We start from the raw sequence: 24259 nt of genomic DNA on the forward strand, positions 1-24259 counted from the left end.
CTTGCTTCGCACGGTACGCAAACGACAAAGGTAGCAAGTGGGCGTGTCCCAACCAGGAAAAGACCGTAGACAGAGCTAGCCTAGCTAGCTAGCCGTTTATTTATGGAGAATAAATGTTTTAACTAGCCAAGCGATAACGGTAATCCATCGAAGGGATGTCTGCCTCCAGGACGATTGTGCTCTTTGCGATTCTGTCCCTGTCCCTTTTCTGTTATGCATCAATGAAAAGTTCCAACATGGGTAAGATAGCTGTTAGCAAACTAAGACAGCTAGCAACAACAGTAGCTACCATGTAGCTTGCGCTACGTTTTCTCGAATAAGCTAGTGTAGCTGTCAAATAAGACAAAACGGCTAGATAGTCAGCTAGACCTCAAAACTTGCATTTTCACATTTGTCTCGTCGTCTGTACTGGAGACAAAATTATACAATGCAGTATAACTCCCGCTGTCCACGGCAAGCAAGACACCTAACACTTGAAACACGAGTTTTCACCTTTCACGTTGCGTATTTGTAGCTAACGTTAGTTAGCCAGTTGCCACAGATAGCAAATTTTATCTGGAAACCTATCCAGCCTGGTAGTTAGACATAGCTTGCTCACGTTAACTCTTATGTGATACAGCTTGATGTTAGCTAGCTAAAACGCTAGCAGCTGTCCAACAGGCTATATGATTTATCTTACATGTCTGTTATTGAAATTGGTCTGCTAGACACAGCTGTAAGGTTTTTGGTTCATGTATCACTTCTGCCTTTCACAACTGATGCTGAAGAGTATTTCATCCGAAAATCACACGTATACTCCAAAGTTTCTCATAAACTTCACTTTTAATTTTGGACTTTTGTACTGCTCGCTAGTAAGGTGGAACTATAGCTAACTGAATTGCAGTGCTGTGCATGAACGTGCTCATTTTTTCCGTGAAATTGAACGTATCCGTTTGCAACTAAAAAACGTGGACTTGAACTCGTTCAGGAATCCTTGGGTGGGTTTAAGAGGTGGACACCACTGCTTCAGAAAGTAAAAGTCCTGCCACATATTTGTTCTAGCCAATTATTACACCAGCTGAATTTAATTAGCACAACTCTTCAGCCAGTTAGAGGAGCTAATTAGTGAAATCACCTTGTTTAGTGAATGGCTAGAACAAATACGTGGTAGGACTTTTACTTTCTGAAGCAGGGGTGTCCACCACTGGTTAAAGTTACTGCTTGATGAATAAACACGGACGGCGTTATTCCATACTTGAGACGTTTTTATTAGTGCAACTCATCAGACAGACAGTTAAGAAATTTAAAATTGTGAGCTATGAACGTGAACTTGTTCAGTGTGAACTGAACTTTGAGCTAGCTCTTGTCAAGTGTGAACTAGCACAACACTGCTGAAATGCAGCTGTGGGTTCACAGATAGCCTAACGTTTCATGTTTTGTCGTAGGAGTGAAAGGGGCGCTGCTGTTGGCAGGTCGAGGTCTTTTCCTTTTGTGTCTGTCCAGCTGGCTGGTGTCAGTTTTATATCCCTGGATTAGATCCTCCTCTCCTACCCCTCGTACACACCCTGAAGGTGGGTAGATCCCTATAGATCCCTCATGAATATTTGAGTTCTGCAGTTATCTTTGACATGTGTCCAGGCACCCTCTGTTGAGAATATGTAGTAATACAAATTACGATAATAAGATTACAGTAAGCAAAATTAATTTTAAAGAGCGTAGTCCCAGCATTACTGATGTACTGCTTGCACGTTTGGGGGAGTTGTAAAATCAGCCTGCTTGTCACTTTGTGAAAACATTGGATGGATTTTGCTTGTGATCTTCTCTGTTGTTATGTTATTTTTTCAAGTTCCTGAGGAAGAGGTGAAACGGAAGCAAGAGCTGGCCAGGAAAGAGCAACAAGAGAAACACTCCGAGAAGGTATGAAGAAAGAAAGCACTGCCTGGAATGACAGCAGTCAGCCGAAACACTCATGCTGTCTTGCAGAAATGCTTGTGAGATGCATATGGACATTATTTACTTAGCAGGCGGTCATATCCAGAGTGACTTGCAAAGCTTACGATTTTCACATACTATCCCTTTATGCACCCGGATATTGGCTAAGGCAATTCAGGTCAAGTACCTTGGGAAAGTGTACAACGACAGTGCCCCACTTGGAAATTAAACCAGCTAACTTTGGTTTCTTAGTCCTGCTCCTTACTACTACACCATGCTGCCTAATTAAATTCAGCAAGCAAGTGACTGGCCCGCGGAACCACACCGATAACAGAAAGATGTAGGTTTAACGCCTCACGTTTTAGAAAACGCATTTATTACTTCTGTGCTTGATGTACAGAAAACTTCAGTGTGCTTGCCATGGACTGGCGTCCTCTCCAGGGGGAGAGCTTGTAAAGCTGCTCTGCGCCACAGAAATTGGGATGCGCTCCAGCCCCATTAGCTGTCCAGACCCTGACGTGGCTTCTGGTATGCCATCTGGCCTCCTGTCCTGCTAAACGTTCACTGTCTTAGGAGCCGATCTATGTCAATGTGTCACTAGTGCGCCATCTGTTGAGTTCAAAGGAAGGGATTTGAATTTTAGCTAGTCAACACGATGCTTTTCAGAGCCGCCCTTGAATTTCTGCTGACAGTGCTAACAAGAGTCATGACAGCTACTGGAAGGTCTTGAGGAGGTGTTGTCCCAAGGGACCACTTTGCACATATGCATAAAACCTCAGAGTCTGATCACTTTGTGTCAGGGAGTGGTTGTGCATGAATTAACACCACCTTTATCATTACCCTTGGAGCCAAAGAGTCCTCAGCTTTCCCTTGTAGACTAATTTGAACGTTTAGAGGGCTTTACTGTCAGCAGTCTGAGCTTTTTGTCAGGTAACTGTATGTGCACTGGGTATGCATTTGTTTGCATATAAAGGAGATGGCTTTGAGTAAAGTGAGAAAGAACTGAGTGGTTATCCTCATTGTGACATTGATCTGGTTTTAATGACTTTGCCCTATCAGGCATCTTCATACCAGGAGTCTGTGCTGAAGCCTCGTCAGGAGTTCAGGTTGAGGAAGAAGGAGGAGCACTTCTACCGCATGACTGGGGAGGCCTGGAAGCTGACCCAGGGCCAGCCACTGGGGGTAAGAAACCTCGGGATTCCCTCATGGATTCTGATCAGTTGACTTTATTGGTTCTCCATACATTTTAATGACATTACTGTATTGGTTCTCAATACATCCTGATGACATTACTTTATTGGGTCTCCATACACTTTGATCACGTGATTTTATAGGTGTTGCATACATTCTGAACGCATGAAATTATTGGTACTCCATGCAATTGGATCACATAACTATGCAGTTGGCCATGACTATGGGGCTGGCATTCCCACCTGTACTGAAATCACAGATCAAATACAGATCTCTTTACAGTGTTTTTAAGTGCAGGAACTGGTTGGCTAATCAACCAGATTTTGATCAGACTCACTGATCCAATTTTGAATGGGTTAAGTTACTTAAGAACCACTGATGCATGCATCGTGAGCATCAAAAGAAGCATATCACTCTATTTGTGCATGTATTTTTAGTTTGATTTTTCATCGTGGCTAAATGTTTTAGCATATGTTTTTAGGTTTAAAGGTTGGGATTCATCATTGAGGACTATGTTTGGTTGTGCATGCCTGTGCAGAAACCTCTGCCTGAACATTCCAAGTGACTTTAAACCAGCTTTCAAAGGTATAAAGGCAACATTCTTTCAATAAATGGGGCATAGTATTTCCTTTCTGTTTTTCACCCTTGATATGCCCCTGACATTACACTCAAAAGGTTAAATCACATCATCAGCTGTGTCCAGTCACCACTCTGAGTAATGAGGTGATGTGCATATGCAACAATTAGTCACTGTGTCACAGTTAGTCAGTGTATCATGGCCAAGTCACAAATGATCAATCATTCAGACTAGTGCCAGAAAAATTTGGTACCCAAAATCCATGCTCTTCTTTGACAACATACATACAGTCCTAGTGTCATAAGTCTATGACCTCAAGATGCTTGTATCCCTTCACTGAGGCCATTGAAGGGAAAGGTCCATACTTGTAGTGTTCTTTTGGTGGCATTGTACTTGTAGCACAGTGCAGTTAAGTGCAGTTTTAGTATACAGCTGGCCACCATGCTCCTGTCATAGACCTACTGCCCTTGAAATTTGGAAGGCACACTAATACCATGTGCAGCTTTGCACAAGCTCCCCGCCACCATCTCTGTTTCTGCAAACGCTTGTTATTTTGATGTGCAGGAGGGAGAGACATCTGAACAACACTCAGAGGAGGAGGAGGAGGCGGAGGAAGGGGACAACGAAACCCCAAATCAGAAGGCCGTGAGGAGGAGAAAGCTGCCGGAGAGTGCCACCAGAGCCCCTCCCCCTCCTGACCCTCCTCAGCCAAAGAGGGTAAGCTGACCCGCTCGTGCACGAGCATGCACTCCCTCACCCAAACCGTGATGGAGGCGGACATGCATGCACTTGCTGGCACATATACATGAACTCTTGAGCGCATACACATACTTATGCATACACGTAGATATATACACACATGCATGCACACACAGTACAAACATGCGCACTGATACATATGCACAGGTATGTGTGTACGCATGCATACACCAGCACTGCTTGAACACATGGTTCGCACAGACATTTCAATTATCATCCTTTGTCTGCAGAGTTTGAAACAAAGCAGCACTTGCCTGTGGGGGAAGCCGTGTCTGGTTTAAATCTATTGAATTTCTCTGCTCCATGCTAATGGATTTTTGGATTGATCAGTGTCTGAGTTTTTGTTTGTCCCTTAGACTGTGATTCAGGCAGGTCCGTAGCACATTTATACTGGTAATCAGGGGAGTCTGAGCGTTGTGCTGATTCAGATTGTTCCATAATGAACTAAAGCCAAATTTGGGTACCTTCACAACAGTAGACATAATGAAGTCAACTGATTTCCTGGCACCCCATAAGAGGCAGTTTGATGAAAATGGGATTCTTACAAAAGAAACAAACACAATTACAGTGTTTTTGTGGATTTTATTTGGCCAGTCTACACTAATTGTAAAACAAGGCAGTTCATGTAAAGGTACATGTGTATAGTAACTACTGAATACACAAACTAAAACCTTTTGACAGTATCTGCAAGGGAAGTGTGCTTAATTTCTTCATGCATACAAGCATGAATGCTTCTTTCCCATGTTTGAGCAGGTTGTGGTTTTACCAGACGAACCACCAGAAGATGCTGAGGGGGTGAGTGCTTTCATGTGTTCTAGAGCTGCGATAAGCAATTTTTAAATTTCTTGCAGGAAACAAATGTCCCGAACAAATAAATGAAGCAAACGATCCAGCCATCTAGAACAAAGGAGTGTGCAGGTTTCAGTGATCAGCGTTTTCTCAAGATTCATGTAAAGTAAATGAAAACAGATTTAATTGTTTCTCCTACTGGGCAGGGTTTCTGATTGGCATTTTTGAGAGATGATGTAATTTCAGCTGTGGGGTTGGCTTGACTTTTACATGTGCTGTGAACCTAAGATGAGATACAACATGGGAGAAGAGTTAGTAATGTGCTTAGTTCATAAAAAAAAGTTTCTCCACTAAATTCACAGAGATTTGGTTGGAGTGGATGAATGTCACATATTTTCTGCAGTTGAGATCTCTGCTGCGTAGCATTTTTGCCTGTTGAAAATGTTCAGCAATCAAAACAGCTCAATCAGTCAGGCTTAAAATGGAGCAGGCAGAATTGACAGTGCGTTCAAATTAGGGTACGCTTTGACGTCTGTTGCCTTCAATCAAGCCAGACCATAAATATATCTTGTGTCAAGGAAGAACCAAGAGCTGCAGCAGGCCTGAACACAGGACTAGCAGCTTTTGTGTTCAGTGTCACAGCACGTGAACCGCCGATGTTCATGCTTATCTGACAAACAGATCCTATCTGCAGGGCTGTGCTGTTAGCTGTGGCCATCTGCAGACATACTTCCTTCAGCTCTGGTTGCAGATACCAACCGCCATGAATTCATCAGTTCATCAGATGCCTTTAGTGCAGTCTAAGAATTCCTCATTTTAGCTACCATCTGAAGTTGATTTTCTGATGGGGGCAGAATGTGAAATAGATGGGCACAACCAAATGTTTTGGGAATACTTAGGTGACGTCATAACAGGAATTAACATGCACATTTAACCCTTTCTCAGGTTGTGAGGGTGGCCTTGAGATGCCCCAGTGGAAGAACAGTCCGGAGGAAGTTCCTCAAATCGCACAACTCGTTGGTATGTGTCAGATATTCCCACCCTACCTTACCAAAGATAAGAAAATACAAAAGGCGAAGTTGCGAAATACTGTTGGCCAACCTTATACCCCTTTTAAAAGTCCAGTAATTAAAATGTTTTATAATAACCATTTTTCGTGAACAAAGAAGTATCCATTTTTAGTACATTTCGTTACCAAGCAGTAGTTTCACAATGAAGACATTGTTGGATTTGCGTGTTTGAATATTTGCCATGTACTTTTCCCCTCCACCCTGGCCCTCAGGTTGTTGCATTTGGCTGTGTTGTCTGTGTATCAAAGGGGAAGAGTAACAATGTTTCAGCACTAGAGGTTAAAGCTGAACTTTTTCTGAAGGACAAGCTTAACTGATTAAAAACTACAACTTTTAAAAATCCTTTAAAATTAATTTCTGTTGGGGGCTGTGAACATGTTATAATTCCCTACAGTCTGTAAAATGAGATGGAAAATGGTAGATATTCCATGCCGTGCTGCCCACAGGTTCTGGTGGACTGGCTTCTGAAGACTGGATACCATCCTGCGATCTACACAATCTGCACCTCCTACCCACGCACACCCCTTCAAATGGGGAAGGACTTGACCCTTGAGGATGCTGGTATTAGGATGGACACAGTCCTCAATGTGGAAGAGAAAGACCCATCCATGACTTGAACAGGCATCGCCTTTAGACCACATTCCTCAAGCGCTAAAGAATTCAGGATGCAGACGCCTTACAAAGACACACCGGAGAAGGCAGATTGGGAATATTTATGCCAATAGTCACCAGCTGGAAAATGGCACCCAGTATATATGCTGCAAATAAGAACCAAGTTCTCTGGACAGCTCCTGACAAATATTTCTTTGCTGTTTTTCTCTAACATAGAACGCATTGGCCATTTGGATGTGTTGGTATTTGGCTTACTTACTGGATGGATCTAGGATGAATTTCAAAGGGAAAGTACTTTTTCTGGTTCAATAAAAAAGATAAGCTTCTATTTCAAAGTAGTCTTCTTGAAAATATCACCACTCTTAAAGAGTCAGTAACCTGGTGTAGTTACGATCAAAAGTACTTTATTTGTTCAAATACACCAAAGAAGATGCAATCACTTCATGACAAATATACAGAAAAAAGATACAGTAAACACAAAACAGTAAGATTAGACAAAAGGGAGGGGTATGGGTAAGCAAGGGGGGTCCTTATACATGAAAGCATACACTCCCAAAAAGGAAAAGGTTTCTCCTTCCATTTAAGCATTCATTCCCAAATAGTTCATAGTGTTTGGTGAAGTAAGGGCGATGGGGTGGGGGGGTGGGTAAGCTTGTGCATTATAAAATACCGTAATTCACATGCCCGGCATTGCCAACTCAAAATGTAAAATCTGTCCAGTGAAGTTGAAAAAAAAGCGAGTTGTCACATAGGTCTCTCTTTGCTTTATGCAATGTACAGCTCAGGAACAAAAAAGAACATTACTACGAGTAGTATACAGCAGGCATTGTTTGACTGTTGAGCTGAAGGCTAAATGGGACACATGCCGCAGTACGGAGACACAGGGCAATTTGTATGCGTGTACTAAATGCTTCTTGCGTATATGGCACATTTTGGTCCATGTTAGTGCTTTCATGTTGTAACAGATCCCACTTTTTAATATATATTTCATCGAGAGTTTTCCTTTTTTTTTTTGTCTTGGCGCAGTCCTACACCAGGTCATGTGACGTTTATAGGAAGTAATCGGGGGTGCGGCGGGTGACGTGGGGCTCTCCGCGGCGAGGCGCAGGGTCAAATTGAAGGCTGTGGGAGCAAGAGATACAGCAGAGTTACAGGTGACTCTGCCTAGTTCAAACATAACGCTGAGCAGAGCAGAGTTTCTCAAACAAACATACACTATCCTTACACACACATTATCCTATCCTAAAGGTTTAGATTCTCTACTTAAGCTGGGTTCTTATTCCTCTCAAAAAGATCTCTGAAAATTGCCCAAAAATCGTAGTCATCTTAACTGGTAATTATTGGGAAAAGAATGATAATTTCTTGACTGACAGAACTGCACACTAAAAATGCTAAAAGTGAACAAAATGTTTCTTACAAAGAGTATTTAAGAGTGTCGTCCAGTTCCATGATGGCAGCTTGGTTGCCACAGCGATAGCAGTAGTTTGGCGCACTGAAGATAGTGACAACGTTTCTGTCATGACACCAGTTGTAACCCTAGAAGAGAAAGAAATATTTGTTATTCAACTGAATCTAAACATTGAATGACTACGTTTCTAAAACCCTTTGACAACCCTGTCACATTTGTGTTACACAAAGAAGGCTTTTCATATATCTGGAGCCAATACTGGCGAGAGGTACAAATTCACTACATGAAATTTGTATGGAAAAATGCCCTTGACCATCAATGGCACATTTACATTGGGACAGTAACACATTACAATTATTTAGCATCCACACAAAGTGTGAGAGATTCAGGCTGCTTTCACAAACAATCGTTTCTTATTCCAAAAGCCACTCATTAGTTACAAGCATGATATGCATTCACAGTGAAAAGGTCTGACTTTCCTGGTGGCCTAATACTCGATTCACATGAAGTCACAAGATGATTCTGTAGGCAATTTATCTGAATTTGTTTAGACACAAGTTGTACCATCCAGAGACACTACAGGAAATTACATGAATCAGTGGGATTCTCAGTATTCAGGGTTTGAGGAGCTCTGCTGTAATGTTTCACTGCTTTGTAACGGGAACATGTCATTTCATGCAATATGAGATGCTGTCCGCCTGCTGTTTGAGTCAGTTTAAACAGAACTGTAAAACAAAACACTAAGCTTGACTGATTGAATCTTTCATGTTTAAACCACAATAACACTGTATTTTTTTTAAAAAATTGTGTGTTGTATTAAAATTGGGGTGATACACAGACATCCTCTACAATTCATCGTCATCTCAACTGAAGGATAATTTCTGTACTCCTTATGCCACATTTCTTTTTCGTAATGAAAGAACACGAAGACCTAAAAAGCACCGAACACATGACGCTTTAGGAATCTCCAGAGTTTCGGGGGAACACTTGTAGGAGCAATGCACGTGTGACCCCAATTCTGAATGAAAAGCCCACATCCTCCCAAGCACTGGCTGGTTCAACGAGAGCTTCTCTTCCCTCACTCTGAACCCAAGGGTGGAGACAGGCAACACTATAAATACGAACAACCCTCTTCAATTATTCATTCCTGCTAAATGGCCAACTCCTGCAGTGCAGCGGGCAGAGGGGCTCCCGACCAGACCAAAACAAACAAAAACCCCCTCCTATGTTTCATTTCTCCTCACTGGTCAGTTTGCCTGGACTGACGCCACTGCTGGCCGTACACAGGGCGGAGCCGGACCTCACCTCCATGACGAGCTGGTGGGCGCGGGACACAAGGGTGAGGCCGTTGGCGTGGTTGAAAGTTTCCGAGATGTCCTGGCCGAAGGTGTAGCCGGCTCCTCGGGGGGAGATCCCCCAGCCCCCGCGGTCGTCGGGGTCGGACCACAGCAGGTCACACATGGGCCCCTGGAATACAGGGGAGAGTCAGCTCGGCAGGCAACACAGAGCAGCTCACACGGGACACCTCAGACACGGAGCGTACGGTTGCAATGGCCATACGAAAAGCCATGACGGACAGTTGTATCAAGAGACCTTGTCTCCCTCTCCCATTGGTCCTCCCACCCTGGCTCCAAAATGACATCCCGTATCCTGTCCCCAGCACAGTGGAGACTCACCTCATGCGGGACCTCCTGAAGGCGATCCAGAGCCCGGATGTGATCCAGTGTGTCTATTGAGGGAGAGAGCCCACCGTGCAGGCAAAATATCTAACCAAAGAGAGAACAAACATCACTTGTTAAGAGCCTTTTCTTCAAGTTAAAATACAAACAGGTTCCGGGTGATGAACACAAATAGGGGAGGCTCCATTCGCAGTTTCATTTTAAAAATACGCCCAAAAGGCAGAGCACTGAAGGCCTGCAATACTCGTGTTTCGTGTTCCCGCATCTCTAATACACCTTGAACTTAATCTTGACTCAAGGACAGGCTGCAAACAATAGCCCATTAAGAATAAGTTTTCACTGCTTAGCTTAACCTTGGGTTGATGGAATCCATGTCATTCACTGGAGGCTCGGTGCCCTTGACTGAACAGCAGGCAGCAGTCTCCCGCGCATTTCTGACGTACTCTTGTTCCTTCAAATTCTTTGTAATTAATGCGCAGCGGTCCTCACCTGTCCGTCTACCAGGGCCGTCAGCGGGAGATAGTCGAAGAGGTCTGTGAAATACTTCCACACGTTGGCGTTGCCGTACTTCCTCAGGCACTCGTCGTAGAAACCGTACACCTGTGTGATCTGCCTGCTTTCATGGTTGCCTCTCAATATCGTGATGCGTTCTGGGTAACGGACCTTGGGGGAAGCAGAGAGGATGTGACACTGAGCAAATTGACCCTTGGGTTTTGGTTCTCATGATGCGTGGCAAATTAACTAACACAGTCTGGACCCCAGGACCACCATTTTTCTAAAACCTGTGTCAGCCCTGTGAAAATATGACAAATCATGTCAGAGTGTATGGGATTGTGGTGGGTAAGTGCGCAAAAGGTACAACTTCCCCTTTTAAAATATTTATAAAAACCCAGACAGCAATGACTGTCTGAATTTAACCGCACAAAAACAATGCCTGAACATTTCTACTTTCCACTCTTACGGACATGATTTGCCCTGACGACGTGCAGATGGGAGCCCACCTTTAATGCTACAAGAAGTGTCACTGTTTCCACTGAGTAGTAGCCTCTGTCCACGTAGTCGCCCATGAATAGGTAGTTGGTGTCGGGCGACTTGCCCCCGATTCTGAAGAGCTCCATGAGGTCGTGGAACTGGCCGTGGACGTCCCCGCAGACGGTGACGGGGCAGCGCACCTCCTGAACATTTGACTCCTTGGTCAGGATCTCTTTAGCCTGCGGAGGAGGACAAAAGGGTGGATATCGGTTTACCGCGACGGGCGCCACAATCACACGTTGGGTCAACTGTAGCTGTGTAATTCACAACCTGTGGAATCGGATCGTCTCATGGAGCTACAATAGCGTTCAACAACCTGCAGATCACAGTGACCACAGCGGAAGAGTTTTATTTATTAAAGCAGTGTGCAGCATGGGCTGGTGTTCCATTTGCAAATGAATTATGATATATTTATCATATTCATATGATATTTAATGAAAAACCGCTGGATGCTGTTATGGCTTAATAAAAAAGCCCCAGCTGATAAGATTTACTAAACGGTGACCCTAATGTACATGGCATTCTCTACACCCAAAAAGAAAACAAGACATTGTGTATGGTGTTTCTATTTTTTGCAACATCAAAAATACCCACAGTAAAGCACCACAACAAATTGCTAGATAAAACAAACCCTGCACAGTGCAGGTTACACTTAACTCAGGTTGCTCTCATGCACATAAAGAAAGGCCGCCTGCAGGCTTCAGTGATACTCGGTTTACCTCCCCCAGTATGGATACATCAAATGAAAATACTGGCGTTCAGAGAAACAAAATGTCAAATAGATATTTTCTCAATCTCTATTATTATCAACACAGTGATAGTTTATCTGTATGTTTTCAGGATATGTCACCTTTTGTTTGTTTTGTGCACAGATTAAAAGAAATTCTCACCACACAACATCTATTTTCTGTATATTTTGTGATAAAAATGTCATATCAGTGACATCAATATGAATTTTCTACCAAAAAATATTGTGGCACCCAAATAAATGTGTGTATGTGTTCGACGTTGACCAAAACTGACAGTGTGTCCTTGGCAGTCAGCGGAATTAAGGGGTCATATATTTATGTGGACATTAGGAATCATTCCATATTAAATCAGACGACCATTTTCATGCATATCACAGTGAGTCAACGGCCCTGAAAACAAACCATACATGAACAATGTTTGTTAGACATGCCAAGGCATAGCTAGTGTTATTCACCATTACTGCAAACGGCTGCAGACCCCTGCAAAATGCAATCCATAACTACAATATTCCAGAACGCTGTGGTTAAACAAGCTTCAATAGCCAGGTGAAATTCCATGCGGAGAGTTGGATTAAGCTGCAACATCCTCTATAATCAACTCCCCATGTTAGCGATGCTAAAAAAACATGGGAAAAGTATAATGCTGTAAACATGGTTTCATAAAGCAATTGTTTCTCTGAATGACTACCAGCGGAGAGTGTAAGCCTCAGTCTCTTGTCCAAGTCTAAATGAGATTCCATCCATTTAAGCAGAAAAAAATAATCGGCTGAGTAAAGTAAGTTTTGACGCTTTCATGTCGAGAGCAGCTACACTAAGGTGCAGTCTGCTGAGCGAACAGCCCAGCATCTCTGTGGTGACAGCGCTAGAGAGAGTTTGTCTCCACGGAGACCTCCCTGCAGAGCGGCCCCACCCCTCTGTTCTGAGAAAGCTGCCGTGATGCAAGGAAAAGTGTTTATACAGCAGAGTCCATCATGCAGGCGTCGGCCTGGGACACCTACTGGAAATCACCAAGACACGGATTAGACGCGGGTAACAACCAAGGTCGTGTGCCTTTGCACAGCAGTTCTGCTGCAGTAATCCCAGCTGACCTCACAATCCATGTTTCAATACATTAGTCACAAGAGAAAGTCATTCATGACATCAATTTCAAGTTGCAAGTTCTCTGATGTCATTTTCTTTTAATGCAACCTGCTAACGAACATGTGCTCATTTCATGTTTGCCTCAATGTCCTCTAGAACAGTTGCTATGAGGAACGAGCAACGCTTTTAAAAAAACGATACAAAGCATTTTTCGACCTAAGTCTGCACCTTTTGGTGTAAAAAATATGGTCACATACTTCATATGAAGTAGCACCATGCTGAAAAAAAATACAGGGCAGCAACATGAGCTTAGTAATGAAAAGCTGTACACTAATACTACACTTCACCCAAGAATGGAAACGTGAATACCAACAAAATGTACCTGTAGGTTAACCATACATATGATATCGAATGTGAAGAGCTGAACTAGATACATATGGTGAAAGCACTGTGGGTAAATTGCAAAAAAAATTAAGCATCTTTGATGTTTAGTAGTCTAATCCTCTAATTTCACCTCTTCCTTTACAGAAGACAGCAAGGTATAAATGACAAATGCATGTATAATGGTCTATTTTAAAGCATTCAGGGCTGTGTGATGTGTGACATGCAATTCTGTATTACAAACATAGTGAAAACTGAAATTAGAGGGAGACATTTGTGTGTGTGTGTGCTTATATATATATATATATATAAATATAAAAGCTCATATTCTCCAAAGTTTCCAGACATTGGCACATGGTATCAGGATATTAACTTCAAACTGAATCAGCTTAACTACCTTACAGAACTATCCATCCAAAGATAAATTTAGCTAGTATTAACCCCCTCCACCGAGTCCTTCTATTAATTCAATTCAATTCATCTTATCTGTAAATTAAAGTATCTATAACTGTAGCATTCCAAAAAAGCTGAATGTTGTGTGTTCCTGTATGTGTTTTTCTCCTTTTAATTGCTTCCAAAATGTTTCATTTGCTCATTTCTGAATTAGCTCTCTCTCTGATCTGCCTCTCCTCAAATTACCCTCGTGCCTGATTGCCATGGCAACAGATTGCTACTTGCAGATAATGTTCTGCGTCTACACTGTGGCAGAAAAGAGTCTGAAAACACTGACAGCCGACTCGTTTTATTCGTTTTCCCATGTACAGCTCCCCTAGTTTTGGGCCCTCGGTTTGAATCAGTTCTGACAACTCTTCAATATACAAATATATAATTATAGTTAAGCAGTCATCTACGTAATGTCTTTCTGAAATTCGTAATACAGTAACTATTTGAATTGGTAATAGTTGGTTTCATCGCCTTTTTGCACAAATGGTATTGGTAGTTATTGATTAGAAATGAACAGCAGGTGAAAAAACGGAAACATTATGTAGTAAACTGGCATAATGGAGATCTGTCACAAAAAATGCAGCTACATCTGACCCACTCCTTTGTGGCACCAAGGTACTCTCTTATAACTAGCAACCAAAGAGGACGCAAAGTTATTTTTTGAAACCTCGTAACCAATAACTACGTTGACCACTATCCAACAGTTCATGTCTGGCCATCATGAGGTAACTGTTGCAACAAATCAGCGTGTCAAATGTCTCGGTCTACCTTCTAGTAGCTTACGCTGATAACATGTTATGGTTGAGGAAAACTGATGTCCTCACCGACTTCCCTCTGTGCAGCAGTGCGGAAGGGGTTGTTTCGACTGTGCTGACATCATTTACCAGAGAAAAGTTGGTTCACAGGGAATATGTCAACTCTTTTGTCGTTTGGCCAAACGCCTCACAGAAAAAAGAATTAAAACCACCTCTCGCTACCTACACATAGACCCAATAGAGCATATTCATGACAAGCTCAGACTGGATGAACCAAACGACTATTAAGCAGCAAACTCATTTAGGTATTTAGCTGTCGACTAACTTGGCTAAACTCGTATGCCTGTATCGATATAAACGACTTTTATTAAGTTTGCCGGAGCCTATGTAGCTAACACGGCGTGTTGAAAGCTAACTTCACTGGCTAAGATTAACCATCTTGCTACCAAACAACCAATGGTGCAAACAAACCTGCCATTCCAGTACAATGGAATATACAGCCAGAGTACACACCAAATAAAACGACTAGCTAATAGACATTAAAGCTAATTAAAGCTAATTTAATGTTTAAGTGACAACGACTAACCCAGCAAGCTACCAAATGTTAGCTAGTCTAACAGTATTTCCCATGTTGGTCAGCTTCTGTTTCGGCCTTCTTCGGTGACATACTGTACATAACTCTCCAGTAAGGTAAGAAAATACACGCATATGTGCTAGCCAACCACTCAGAATAGCTAGAAATCTAGAATAGCAAGTCTAACGTTGGTCATCAACAGAACCAAATTGCTAGCTACGTGCTGTCTGACAACCGAGTAAAGCAAAGTAACATTAGCCGGCTAGCTAGCAATGTTAACTAAACAGAATGTGACAGCGCAACCGTAGCTAGCTAACGTTAGCCAAGTGCAAGGCCAGGTATTGACAGCTTGCACAATTATGTGTGATTCTGTCAAGTGATTAGTTTATTTGGCGAACGTTAGCTAACAGCGAAAGCACATGCTAATATGTGCATGTCAGCAACTAATATCAAAATGGCCTTCGGATGGAAACGGGTAGGAAGCTACCGTTAGCCGGCCGATGCCAGCTAACAGGCTTCTTTCTTACCTTTTCGCACAGCGTTCTCACTTGATTCTCCGTCAGCTGCTTGCACTCGTTCAGTTGTTCGACCCATTGGTCTAATTCCTTTGTAAAAGCTTTATCGTCCATTTTTAAATAAAAGGAACCGAGATTTAGCTAAAAATTCTGTTTACTCGTGTCTAGTCTGATAAGATACTAGGTTGATAGCTACCAACGTTGGCTGAATATTTTTTTCTCGAAATGGGATGCAGGGGCTGGGACTTGGACTCGTTATGCGTATGTCCCGAGTCGGAACAGAAACCAAAAATAACAAGTTTATCAGTGCGATCCTATGGTCTCAACTAAATGGTTCCGCGACGCTCCAGGATCGACTAGGTGTGTGAGGGGAAACGTCGCAGTTGTTCTGTACCGAAAATAGCAAGCTAGCTCCCTTTTCCCTCCGACCTTCCCAGGGAAACTTGGCTGTGTAATGGCCGCCCGGCTCCGCGTTCGCCTCGCATCGACGTCATCACAGTGGCATTTCCACCAGATCAATGCATTTCGAAAAACAAGAAAACGACACTCACCGAAGAGTAGAATGTAACTACGTTGAATGCCTTCAGACATTAAGCAGGAACATGTCTGCGCCCTCCTGTGGTTCAGAAGACCAATAACATTTGCAAGCATTCATTTTTTTCTCGACTGCGTAAAATGTTTTAACGTCGGTGTTAAAGTTACCCTGGTCTCGAGGACCCAGTGAATGTTGGTTTGCATTCCCACTGAACCCCCAGTTTATTCGGTTTAATTGAGCTATGAAATGAGTATTTTACTTGACTTCACTTACATATCTGCTGTGTTCTCTGTTCTGTGTTACAGATACAGTAAGGGTTGTAAACATGTTTGCTTTAACAAAAGTGTACATGTGAGATATTTCTGTAAGTTATTTAAATGTGATTTTAAAGAAATAAAATAAGTAAAAAAAAAACAAGTATTCATCTTAATGGATTGAAAGTAATAAACTGTTAAGTGGGGCAATAAGAAATTGAACAACTAATTATACTTAACTGGGACAGCTTTACTACATTTGTACGAGTGACAGATATTCACCAAACTATGTTGAACCAATGAGTTTCGTTTTTTCATCTTCAACAGCATATTTTCTTCGCAAATATTTAATATAAGGTGTAAGAGCTGAGTGCCTTCTGTGTGATCATTTTGTACTCTTTGTTTCCACCTGCATGTATAAAACCTATACACAAAGATGTTATTCTTCACAAAGCCCTCTGTGTATTCTTCTGAAATGTTAAGGATGTTGTATCTTTCCAGAGTATCTGCTCCACGGCCTTGACCGGTTTCTGTCCTGTGTGGGTCTAAGGAAGCACCCAGGCCATGCCCGGTCAGCAATAGATATGGTTTCACCTAGCTCAAGTTTAAAAGAATTTTTTTTTTTTTTGGGAGTTAACTGCTAACCACAGAATATTTCAAAACACAATTATAATTGAAATGACGTATGCGCCCATTTGAGAGTTGCACGCCTTATCACCGCATAAAAATTGTGATCTACACTAGCGAAAGTTGGAATTGCTCTGACTTCTCTTTGCGAGTTGTTGGATGACTTTCCCCTCAGAGCTTTCAGAATAAACATGGAATTGTCTTACTGCACTCTGACTCTGTTTCATCACTGAGGTTTCTTTCTAGAAGGAGAGATTCCACGACAAAGGGTAAACACAGAGACATAAATAACTGCATGTATTTATTGAAATTAAGAGTAGTGTTCAGCTAACAGCTCAATCAAACAGGAATAAATGACAGCTCAGCTGAAAACCAAGCACACACAGTGGGTCTCCAGGACCAGTATTGTGAAACACTGATAGCATGGTGGCATTATGCAAATATACTGAATAGAATATGTTACATTTATTTGGATCTGCAAAAAATTATATGATAATTGATTTTTTACTAACATTCAAATCACCAAAAGGATTGTTATTTTGATCAACTGAAAACTGTTGTCAGAATCAGAATATTGCTTGTTTATACTGTATAAAGGGTGAAGTTTATCAGATAGGTGAAAGAAGAGAACTGACAAGACAAAAAAGGAATTAATGGAGTGGCAATCTAGACAAAAAACTAAAATTAAGCTGAGATATCCCCCACAACTCATTTCCATAGAGCATGAGCTGCTGAAAGTGCAAGCCTTGCTCTTACTCCATTTTTAAACAATAAAATTATCACCTGGTGTTCATTAATGTATAATACATTTTTCTACATTACATTTCTCTTTCTGTAAGTTGAGAGCTAACTGCAGAAAAAGTTTTCTTTGTCTGTTTACTTTCACTCTGATGAAAAGCTTTAGCAGACAGTAAGACCAGCTTGCAGCACCACCTAGAAGAGGAGAATTGTGTTCAAAGCTTACAGCACAAGGTACCATGCTCAAATGTACGTTTAAGTATGGTAATTAATACATATACGTGACCATTTTTTACATTTAAAAAATGTTTAAAAGCACACAGAAACTTCCATGTTCATAGTTTCGTTTATGTGAGTAAAACAAGCAGAAATATGCTTTTACATAGATATGTCTTTTCAGTCTGGAATATGAGATGATAGAAGTCCGTTTTCAGTCCCAGGAAGAAGTATAATTTCAGGGGTGTGTCTGGCAACTGAAATTATGGACTTATTAAAAAAAAAAGAAAAATGATGCATTTAAGTGTTCCCCTGCTAAATCAGTCAATGTTTTCCAGCTGTATCATAGAGTCCAGATTATGCAATGGTCTCTTATCTATTTCCACTTGGGCGCATGTGTGTGCAAGGCAATTTCATTTGCCATATAAAATGAACGGTGAAAAGATGCAGACCTCTTAAAAAAAAAAAAAACTGTTTGTAGACCTCTTATAAAAACAGAAGTTCATTTCCCATGTGTGCTTTTTTAGACCAAATTTCTTTCAGCCACACAGGAAGAGGTGCTCGATACATTTTTTCCCTCTTCCTCTGTTAATTTTCACACCTCGGCTTGAAGGCTGAAACCAAAAAATGTCAGCAGTTGATGATCTAATGTCAATGGTTTCAAATTTAAAAAAGACAAATATATGAGCAAAGCCGGCCTAGGGATTCAACTGATACACTGTTTAGTAAATAAAAATAACAGTACACAAAGTACAGTTTCAAAGAGAAATGGGTTCTTGTGTAGTTGTTCCATGATTGCTTCTCAATATTATTTTTACTTTTCAAACAAAAAGCAGAAGATCTTTGAGCAGAGATACATTTAAAGACACAACTTCACTGCTTTGAAGTTGCTCTAGTTGTAAGTTTTGAATTCAAAATTTCTAAAATGTCAGTTCTATGGCTAATTTGACAACTGTAAACTCGTCAACAGTGACAATCTATAGCAATGCCACTTTGTTTTTGATTTTGATGAAGACTGCACTTGGCAAATGACTCTACCTCATTTCACTTCCACTCAGCTGAACTCCATTGTGTAGATTTACCAGATCCTTCTTGCCTTCTTGTTTCTTGCCTTGTATTTCTCCAGTGGCACCAAACTGGTGTGCTGTGAGTCATTTAGTATAGAAGAAGTCAGAAAAACAGCTCTGAAAAAGAGTTGACCTTTCTCTAAAGCTAAAAATTCAGATGTATACATATTCAAAGCCCTTCACAAAATATCCAATAAAGCTATATTTTATTACCATTTATTTAGGTCTCACAAAAATCATCAATGGCTGCACTCTTAGATTCTCAAACAATAAAAAAGAACTATAAAATATACAGAAGAGTGTTTGATAGTCGTACATACAAATGTATACAACAGAAAATTATGGAAAAGATGAAAAAGAATGACACATCTTCACATATTACAAGCAGTAAATATGACTACACCAGTTTTTCAAAATTACTATACAGATAAAGCATAAAAACAAACAAGAAACCCAAATAAGTTACAGTTAACTGTTTTACAGTAGAGTGACAGAGGCAGAATTTATTGCTCCAAAAACAGCTTGTTTAAAATATCATACAATTCTGTGAAATAAACGGCAAAGCATAGTCATGGTAAATAGGCTGTCTAAACTGCATTGTGTTTTATGGCTGATACAATACAATGCAAACAGTATGCAAAACAAGGCTGTGGTATCCATTTCCTCTTTATTTAGCTTTTCTTCTTTCTACATATAAACACCTGCTCTTGATGGTTTCAGAGGTCATGTCTGTGTTGAGTCATATCTGATAGGCACAAATTAGCCCTGGGCCTTTCTGGGTAAGGATGAAAACTGGTTCCATTAAGGTGTGGGGCGGGAACCAATGCAGGACTAGCAGTGGTGTGGGTGTGTTGATTCCAGAGGAAGTAGGGGTAGCTCAAAGCTTTGGGTTTGTACAACAAAGGGGCGGGTTTTGTAGTGGCTTGGAATGGGGAGTGGGCACAGAGGGACTGTGGTGCAGGACTGCCCTGTGAGGGAAATGTTAGAGGCGGCTGGAGTGGAGACAGAGAAGAGAAAAGGGCAGGATCCCAGTGGTTTTGCGGATTCAGATAATCCCCACTGAAGGGAAGCAACCCGAGGGCTGGTTCGCTTTCGCCCCATACGCTGCTCCAGGGGTGCTTACTGCTCGGGCTCCACTCCTGTGTGTCCTTATGGCTCCAGCTTGGATGCCACTGCTGTTGCGAGGCCAGGTGGCTTTCTCCCCCACTCCTCACAGCAGGCACCTTCAGCGGGGAGTAGGTGGCAGTCACACTCTGATTAGTGTGCAAGTGGGGTGTTGCCTCAAGATGGGACTTCAGAATTGAGGGCTTAAATGTGTGAGGCAAGAAAGATGCAGATGGATTCCACTCCAGATTCTGTCTGTCACATGGCATTTCAGTCCAGGTACTTGTGCAGTGTTCAGAAGGTATGAGTGGCCAAGTTCTTGGTATTTCTTTGTGCACATGTGAAGGGTTATGGTCAGGCTTGTTGTGGGCTGCCATGAAAGTTGCCCAAGTCATTGGTTGGTATTGGGTGCTGCTGTCACCGCTTCGAGCCCCAATATGGAAAAGGGATCCTGGGGTCTCTGCACGTTTGGCAGAAGGCTTCACAATATTCCCAGACCTGCAGAATGAGAACAGTATTGACTTGCATTGTATTTGTCAGCCAGTAGGAAGAAGGAAGAAGTCAAGCTAGAAAAACAGTAGTACTGCCCAGATGACAAACTTTTACTGCAAGGTTCATATATACTCGTACTGTATACACGGTTAGAGTCTAGCATCCACTGTGCCACTCTGTCTCATTAGACTGAGACTGACCAACTAATGGACTTTTAATGAAGTGATATTCCATGTTTTTCCATTTTACCTTGACATGCTTGAAGAGAGGTCCTTTTTCACTGAGACATTTTCATAATATTTGGTCTAAAATGTGAAGCAAAAATTCATCTTAAAACCCTTTGAGAAGCCAATACATACTTGTCCTGTCACACACTCAAATTAGCAAGTATAATACAATAAATACTATCCAAGTAGCTGTAACTTAATAGATTTAGTTTAAAAAAACGAGTATTACACCGGTCTTTCAATAAACTCGATAAGGTCAATTATTACTGCTATTAAAAGCTTTCCACTGATTTATGTTTCAGCTCTTAAATACTGCTCTGACTGTGATTCACTTTGCATTTAAAAAAGAATTGCACATCTACACCAATATCCTATTCTTGTTGTCTTAGAACTTACCTGTGCACAGTTCTGCCTCTTCTTGGCATTCCCTCGCAGAACTGATTTGCGGTCTTTAACAGCCACCCTTTTTTTCTGAGTAGGGATCCCAGCTTCAGTCACAGATTTTCTTTTTAAAGGCAAAATAGCAGCCCCGTCTTCTCTTATAACTGTTTGCCGCTGTGCATCATTACACTTTGTTAGTAATCTATAGGGCACCTGAGTTTTTTGGGTCTTCCACACCAGCATCTTTGAAGCATCATGCTGAAGATGCTCTAGGCCAAACCAGGACACTTTGTCATCTACTACTTTGCAACTCAACAAATAGTTAATTTTCTCAGAAATAAACCTGTGCATGATCAGCAGGTGCTCAGCCTTCCCGATATCAAATGGCCCTTGCAGCTGGCTAGAATGAACCTCTGTGAATGAAATGACACGCTTCTGGAGCGTTTCCAAATCCTCTAAGGTGTCTCCAAAGTTAATAATGCAAGACACAGGTAAAGACAGAAAGAAGCTCTCCAAATCTGCAAAATTTTGCAACGCCACCTGGATCTCTAGTTTCTCCCTCTTGTTCTTGAGATACATATAGTGAGATGTGTCTGAGGAAATTTGATGCGGATGTGTTAAAGTGGGAATATGTGAAAAGTACTGATGCAATCTGCTGTAGCTCTCACAGGCATTATTCTCGTGGAGGGATGAGTACAAAGATGACTGCTGCTGGCATCCAGCCTTCCCTTTATAAAGCTCCCCCTTCAAAGAGGGATCATACCAAAGCAATGTCCTGAAGGTCGGCTCTCCACTAATGAATCTCATTTTGTTCTCTACAAACTGCATAGCTTCCATCATCATCTGCAGCTCTAAAAATGAATTCAGCGCTTCATACTTCAGATCTACAGGTGCTGGAGGATGCTTTAGGTATCTCTCCATGACAGCATCTCTTGAAACGACAGCTGTGTTGAAGTCAATATTTTGGTCCCTCTCAAAGGCAGAGATGAAGTAGTTGAGCATCTCTTCACATTTGGATCTCACCAGATTAAGTTCATTCAAGGAATCTGCAAAGTCAGCCTCCTTTAGAGTGCTGGAGATATCACCCACACTGTAGTCTCTGTGAAAGGATGTAGTGTTACATTTTGGATCGCTTTTGCTCTGGTGATTAGTGTTCCCGTTTGGTTTAGTTGCCCACGGATTGTGTAGAACAATTATTTTTTCTGTTTGGCTAGTTTCATAGGAGTAGGTGTTGCTACTTTGTTGTTCTTCTGAACGATAGCTGGGATTCCTCATGAAATAAGATGTGTCAGGAATCTGTGCAGAGATCTCAGAATGGACTCTCTGGCTGTCATTCCAGGGAGCTTGGTATCCAGGATGATTATTATGCTTTAAACTTGATTCCAATGTAACTGTCTCATCCAGTGTTGCTCCAATGGTTCTATCACAGTTCTGATGTTCATCTGATCTTAAATTGGCGTGATTTGCACCTCTGCTATTTGACAGGTCTTCACTGGCATGATGCATTCTTGTCAAAGTCAGAACTGGCAGCAACACTGTAGTCATTTCCTCTGTTTGATTATGACCTTTGCCAGCCTCTTCTTCAGTCATTGTTGAGGAATGCAAAAAGCTACAGTTTTCTTCGTTTGATTTGGATGTGAAGCTACCATTTTGATGATTGGTTTGAGGGAATTCCGCCCTAACTTGTGGATCTGATCTAGGTTCTTGCTGTTCATTTACTGCCTGGTCTCTTGGGCCAGTTTCTGTAATCAGTGGCTGTGTATCTACATTTCTATATTCACCAACAAATTCAGAGTTATTTTGCTCTGGTACATTTATTGAAGACTCAAATCTTGTCAAGTAATTCTTTAATTTAGTGATGAGTCTGAGCTCTTTGGTGGGTGTACCATTATTCCCTTTATGCTCTTGCAGGTGGGAACGGTTGTCTGTTTCCTTTAGTGTGACAGTATTTACTGCTTCCGCTTCTCCATTTGTAAATGTGCTTTTCAGACCATTACCTGTTTCTACTTGTGCAAGACAACCAACTGCTTTTCCACAATTGCTGTCACAGGACATTTCTGGAACTGTGTCAACTGGGGCATTTATGTTTTCACAACCTAATATATTGTCCTTGGTGGAAGTTGGGGTATCATCACTTTTTGTGTCTTCCACAGCTTTTGCTGTGTCTCTTTCCGCCTCTGGTTCCCTTTGCTGATTTTCAGGGAGTCCAGAATTGTCATCCTTTTCATACGTGAATGACTCAACAGCAGTGTCTCCACATGATGTGATGGTATATGTATGTTCCTTTGATGTACCCTCATTTTGGTATTTCATGTTCAGTGTTAAGTCCTCTTGGTTTGAATCCATACACTCCGTGTTGCTGCAATTTGTTGAGAGAAGCGAATTGTCTTTATCAAAATTGCAGCAACTGAGGATCTCTTGAGGATGCTCTCTGTTCTGAAGCTGGTCTTCATCACTATGTGGTTTGTTATCAGTGTCTGAGGCACTGATAATAGAGCCTTCCAATGCCATACATTTTGTAAAACCGTCTTCCTCCTGAATTGGTTCTAAATCAACAACATTGTTGTTTATTTCTCTAACATCTCTTGATGTGTCAACATTACTGGCAACACTATCTGATCTGGCAGTGTTGTTGAGCACTGTATTGTCACTGTTTTCCACCTTCATAAATAGTTTATTTCTGTTGATCAAAAAGGACCTTAAAGTAATCCTTGCTGAATTTGTGGTTTCTCTCCTGATTTGGCCTATCAGCACATTCTTTTTCCTCCTTAAAGTGTCCTGGGTGGATATTTTGTTCCCTTTTCCCACAGACTTTGAATTAAATAGCATGGACTTTTGGCTACATGAAACAACTTTCCCCTTTTGTTTCATTGTCAGATGCAATCTCGAAGTTTTGACAGTTTCCTTCCTTGCAGTTTGTGGCCCTTTTTTGATGTTTCCATTGCTTGCCCCACAGTAAGCAAGCATTTTTCTTGAGCTTTCTGACCTAACAGAATGCTGAACTGTGGATTGATTTTTCCTAAAAGACTTGAATTGGGAGACTGATGCATTGCATTGTCCCACAGACTGGGAGACAGATGTATTGCATTGTT

The 24259-nt window shown here is 41.6% G+C and overlaps 3 protein-coding genes across 3 annotated transcripts; 1 reads left to right on the top strand and 2 right to left on the bottom strand.

The window, feature by feature from the left end:
* The first annotated feature begins 55 nt into the window (after window positions 1-55).
* On the top strand, window positions 56-7131 carry ubxn8 (UBX domain protein 8). Its single transcript, XM_036529626.1, has 8 exons — window positions 56-240; window positions 1425-1550; window positions 1826-1896; window positions 2971-3093; window positions 4244-4396; window positions 5192-5233; window positions 6173-6247; window positions 6744-7131. Exons 1-8 carry the CDS (start codon window positions 156-158, stop codon window positions 6912-6914), a joined length of 846 nt encoding a protein of 281 aa, XP_036385519.1. The 5' UTR covers window positions 56-155; the 3' UTR covers window positions 6915-7131.
* Window positions 7132-7296: 165 nt separating this feature from the next.
* ppp2cb (protein phosphatase 2, catalytic subunit, beta isozyme) lies at window positions 7297-16039 on the bottom strand. Its single transcript, XM_036528601.1, has 7 exons — window positions 15539-16039; window positions 10998-11207; window positions 10486-10659; window positions 9994-10083; window positions 9623-9784; window positions 8327-8445; window positions 7297-8031 (listed from the first exon to the last, which is right to left on the bottom strand). The coding sequence occupies exons 1-7, from the start codon at window positions 15638-15640 to the stop codon at window positions 7959-7961; spliced, it is 930 nt and encodes a 309-aa protein (XP_036384494.1). The 5' UTR covers window positions 15641-16039; the 3' UTR covers window positions 7297-7958.
* A 3518-nt stretch (window positions 16040-19557) lies between these two features.
* LOC118778129 lies at window positions 19558-23710 on the bottom strand. Its single transcript, XM_036529495.1, has 3 exons — window positions 21183-23710; window positions 20809-20864; window positions 19558-20565 (listed from the first exon to the last, which is right to left on the bottom strand). The coding sequence occupies exons 1-3, from the start codon at window positions 23676-23678 to the stop codon at window positions 19680-19682; spliced, it is 3438 nt and encodes a 1145-aa protein (XP_036385388.1). The 5' UTR covers window positions 23679-23710; the 3' UTR covers window positions 19558-19679.
* Between the last annotated feature and the right edge of the window lie 549 nt (window positions 23711-24259).

This window comes from Megalops cyprinoides, chromosome 5 (genome assembly GCF_013368585.1).
Source record: "Megalops cyprinoides isolate fMegCyp1 chromosome 5, fMegCyp1.pri, whole genome shotgun sequence".
NCBI lineage: Eukaryota > Metazoa > Chordata > Actinopteri > Elopiformes > Megalopidae > Megalops > Megalops cyprinoides.

Coding starts and splice junctions, on each gene's coding strand:
- ubxn8 (XM_036529626.1), top strand. CDS start 156: ATGTCTGCCTCCAGGACGATTGTGCTCTTTGCGATTCTGTCCCTGTCC. Junction 1,551..1,825: donor CCCTCGTACACACCCTGAAG/GTGGGTAGATCC, acceptor TATTTTTTCAAG/TTCCTGAGGAAGAGGTGAAA. Junction 6,248..6,743: donor TCAAATCGCACAACTCGTTG/GTATGTGTCAGA, acceptor TGCTGCCCACAG/GTTCTGGTGGACTGGCTTCT.
- ppp2cb (XM_036528601.1), bottom strand. CDS start 15,640: ATGGACGATAAAGCTTTTACAAAGGAATTAGACCAATGGGTCGAACAA. Junction 8,446..9,622: donor CCCACCAGCTCGTCATGGAG/GTGAGGTCCGGC, acceptor TTTCTCTTCTAG/GGTTACAACTGGTGTCATGA. Junction 8,032..8,326: donor GACACTCTTAAATACTCTTT/GTAAGAAACATT, acceptor TTGCTCCCACAG/CCTTCAATTTGACCCTGCGC.
- LOC118778129 (XM_036529495.1), bottom strand. CDS start 23,678: ATGGCATTGGAAGGCTCTATTATCAGTGCCTCAGACACTGATAACAAA. Junction 20,865..21,182: donor AGAGGCAGAACTGTGCACAG/GTAAGTTCTAAG, acceptor TTCACATTTTAG/ACCAAATATTATGAAAATGT. Junction 20,566..20,808: donor CTCTCTTCAAGCATGTCAAG/GTAAAATGGAAA, acceptor CTCATTCTGCAG/GTCTGGGAATATTGTGAAGC.